We start from the raw sequence: 2,828 nt of genomic DNA, 5'->3' as shown, positions 1-2,828 counted from the left end.
TCCGAGTTCGGATTGCTGTCCAGAGCGGTCACAATTGTGCACTGTGGGATACCGCCCAGAGGCCAATACCGTCGATTTGTGGCCACACTAACCCTAATCCGATATGGTAATACCGATTTTAGCGCTACTCCTCTCGTTGGGGAGGAGAACAGAAACTGGTTTAAAGAGCCCTTTATATCGATATAAAGGGCCTCTGTGTGGACGGGTACAGCGTTAAATCAGTTTAACGCTGCTAAAATCGGTTTAAAAATGCGTAGTGTAGACCAGGCCTAAGACACTGGCTCCTGCTACACTTTGTCCAGATATGACAACAGACAGGAGTGGATTGAGCAGACAACGTACCTTGTCTGGGAGCTGTTTAAAACAAGCGATTCCTAAAGACAGGACAGAGCGTGTTCTGGCAGCACTGCAGACAGCTTTGTATCTCTCTTCAATACATCTGCATTGAGAGAGGAGAGGTCAGCTGGGGCAGCAATAAGCAGACTCGCTGCAATGACCGCACACAGTACTGCTCTCCTTGAGGCACAAACTACTACCGACTGCAGCTATGAGGGCTTCAGATTTGTGTGGCAGACTAGTCCCCCTCCCCTACCTTAATGAAAGCCCTTATTCAGGCCCCAGGATATGCTGTTGCTGCTCCTGTCTCCCTTTCACTTTGTCCAGTCTCTGCACCAGGGAGATCAGGCTGTTCCCACCCTCATTTTTCACAACCACAAGCAGCTCGAGGTCCGGGATGAGTGAGAGCACAGGACACAGCTAACTGGAAGGAGGTGGGTCCAGGCTGGTATCTCTGGTCCTATATAAAGTCAACAATCAGAGCTTTCTGTTCTGTGAACTACACAGCATGTCAGTCAGCAACTTCCACAATCACAAGGCTGAGGCCAGCTCTCTCCCAGTCCCCAGCTGAAATGGTGCTTTCAGCCGAGTCTCCCAGTGACAACGTCCAGAAGGAACTGTGTTTGCAATGTGGCTACTAGCCTCGCTCAGTTCTACAGCAGCATAGAGCACCAGAGATAACAGCAAGAAGAGGTTCCATCCCTAACAGCAGGAGTAAAACCACTTTGGCACGAAGGCACCCAGAGATAATATTTTAAGACAAGTATGAAAATGGATGTAGAAATGAATACTGCATTCCCTCTAGGAGCAGGGTCTGGCATTCAAGAACAGCAAGTTACTTACTGGTTTAGCAGACTCTTCCTCGTTCCGAGACCACTTAGCTCCTGCAGAGAGAGGGGAGATTTGGTTAGTAATCATCGTGTTCCCTCCTCTTCAAGTCCAATGCAAAGATTAACATCTCCTCAGAGTGAACTAATTACCCTGCCACAAACCGTTAGGAGGCAACTAAACTGAAGAGCTAGGTGCCAATTTAAATCCTGTTGCACGTTTGACAGAAGAATGCTCTCCTTCACCTACAGGCAGGTACTGCCTGCTGCATCACACAAGATCGAAGTGTGCTTCAGATCAACCATCAAGCCCTTTGGGATGCAGGACCTGAAAGGAGCTTAACAAGGACAGCTCACCTGGGCTATTGTACACAAGTCACAGCAGTGTCTTGCAGAATGGACGAGGAAGAAGCTGGCAAAAGGAGGATAAAAGATCTCATGGGTTCTATGGAAAAAGGCTTGTAAACTAAGGTGTATATTCTCTAGTAAGAAGATTCAGATGGGCCCTTACTGAGGGATACCCTAGATATTCAAAGAAAGGGGAAGCCTCAAGAACACAAGACTAACCAGTTTACATCAAGGAGAGGATCAAAATGAAGCAGGAGAAGGATTGGGTGGAATTCTGGAGATAACGAAGTGTGTGGAACAGACTCCCCGCGACAGCCACAACCATTTCAAATAGGCACATAGTGGGGATAAATGGATACGACAGTGCAGAGACAAGAGCGAGAGGGCAGGAGACAGCATCTCTCCTTCCATCCCCAAGTGTAGCATTGAGATAAAGAGTTACATATCTTTGATGTAGAAAAGTAGTGGTCCCACTCACCGTGTCAACAGCTATGAAACTAGAGGTTTTTATGGCCAGGAGCATAGACGGCCACAGCTCTTTGAAGTTATCATTCTGGACATCAATGACAGGTACTTCCAAGCAGGTCATCTTCATGGAGGTCATTGCTGCTTCCAAAAATGAGAGACAAAGAAACTCAAGTTATTTAAAACTTCAAGGAGTCAATGACCAAAGAGAATCTCCAACGTGCTGGCACCTAACTGCCAATGCGATGGACACATTAGAAATGCTGACCACTATTTTGCAGAGACAACAGAAGATCCAGCTATGCTCTCCACCAGGAAGTCCCACTAATTTCAACCAACAACTCAGCAAGGCAGAACCAAACCCTTACAGTCAGTGGCAGAGCGTATGCCTAGGGAAAAACACTGTGCCCAGAGCTTCTGAAAGGGGCTGCTGCCCTTTGTTCACAGATTCTTTTGTGAGCAAGTCTGCATAGATCAGAGCGGAGGTGGCATCACCGAGTACAGCTACGCAGTGCAGACCATTATGTGCCATTCCCAGCCAGCCTCTGCCTAGGGTCTCAGCGTCCCCTGCGCTCAGTGCCTGGGCAGAGAGCTGCACAAGCCCTGGGACCTATGGATATGACTCTCTCAGCATGTTGCTGGCCTGGGCAGGGAAAGCAGTAAAGCCCAGCACATGCCACATCTGCCCCACCTCATGAAATAAATCCCCCCACTGCAGCCCCTCTCCCCTCCTCCTGGGGATAAACGCCCCCTCGCCCCACAGTGCTGCCCCTCTACCCCACCTCCTGGGGATAAACGCCCCCCTCGCCCCACAGTGCTGCCCCTCTACCCCACCTCCTGGGGATAAACGCC

At 49.3% G+C, this 2,828-nt stretch overlaps 1 protein-coding gene across 2 annotated transcripts in view; it reads right to left on the bottom strand.

Moving 5' to 3' along the window:
• The window catches only part of TOE1 (target of EGR1, exonuclease), a 10,109-nt gene extending 7,476 nt beyond the window's left edge, over nt 1-2,633 (bottom strand). The window contains exons 1-4 of one of the 2 annotated variants that reach the window (XM_075067569.1): nt 2,207-2,633; nt 1,990-2,117; nt 1,180-1,220; nt 343-439 (exon numbers count right to left, since the gene is read on the bottom strand). In XM_075067569.1, the coding sequence (XP_074923670.1) occupies nt 343-439; nt 1,180-1,220; nt 1,990-2,117; nt 2,207-2,231 (291 nt within the window). In that variant the 5' untranslated portion in view covers nt 2,232-2,633. Of the gene's footprint in view, nt 1-342; nt 440-1,179; nt 1,221-1,989 lie in introns of both variants that reach the window. The other variant, XM_032804536.2, reaches the window with a different exon arrangement.
• Nucleotides 2,634-2,828: the final 195 nt, after the last annotated feature.

This window comes from Chelonoidis abingdonii, chromosome 7 (genome assembly GCF_003597395.2).
Source record: "Chelonoidis abingdonii isolate Lonesome George chromosome 7, CheloAbing_2.0, whole genome shotgun sequence".
NCBI classification, from domain to species: domain Eukaryota; kingdom Metazoa; phylum Chordata; order Testudines; family Testudinidae; genus Chelonoidis; species Chelonoidis abingdonii.
The sequence above is the reverse complement of the archived record's forward strand: the minus strand, read 5'-3'. Positions and strand labels throughout refer to the sequence as shown.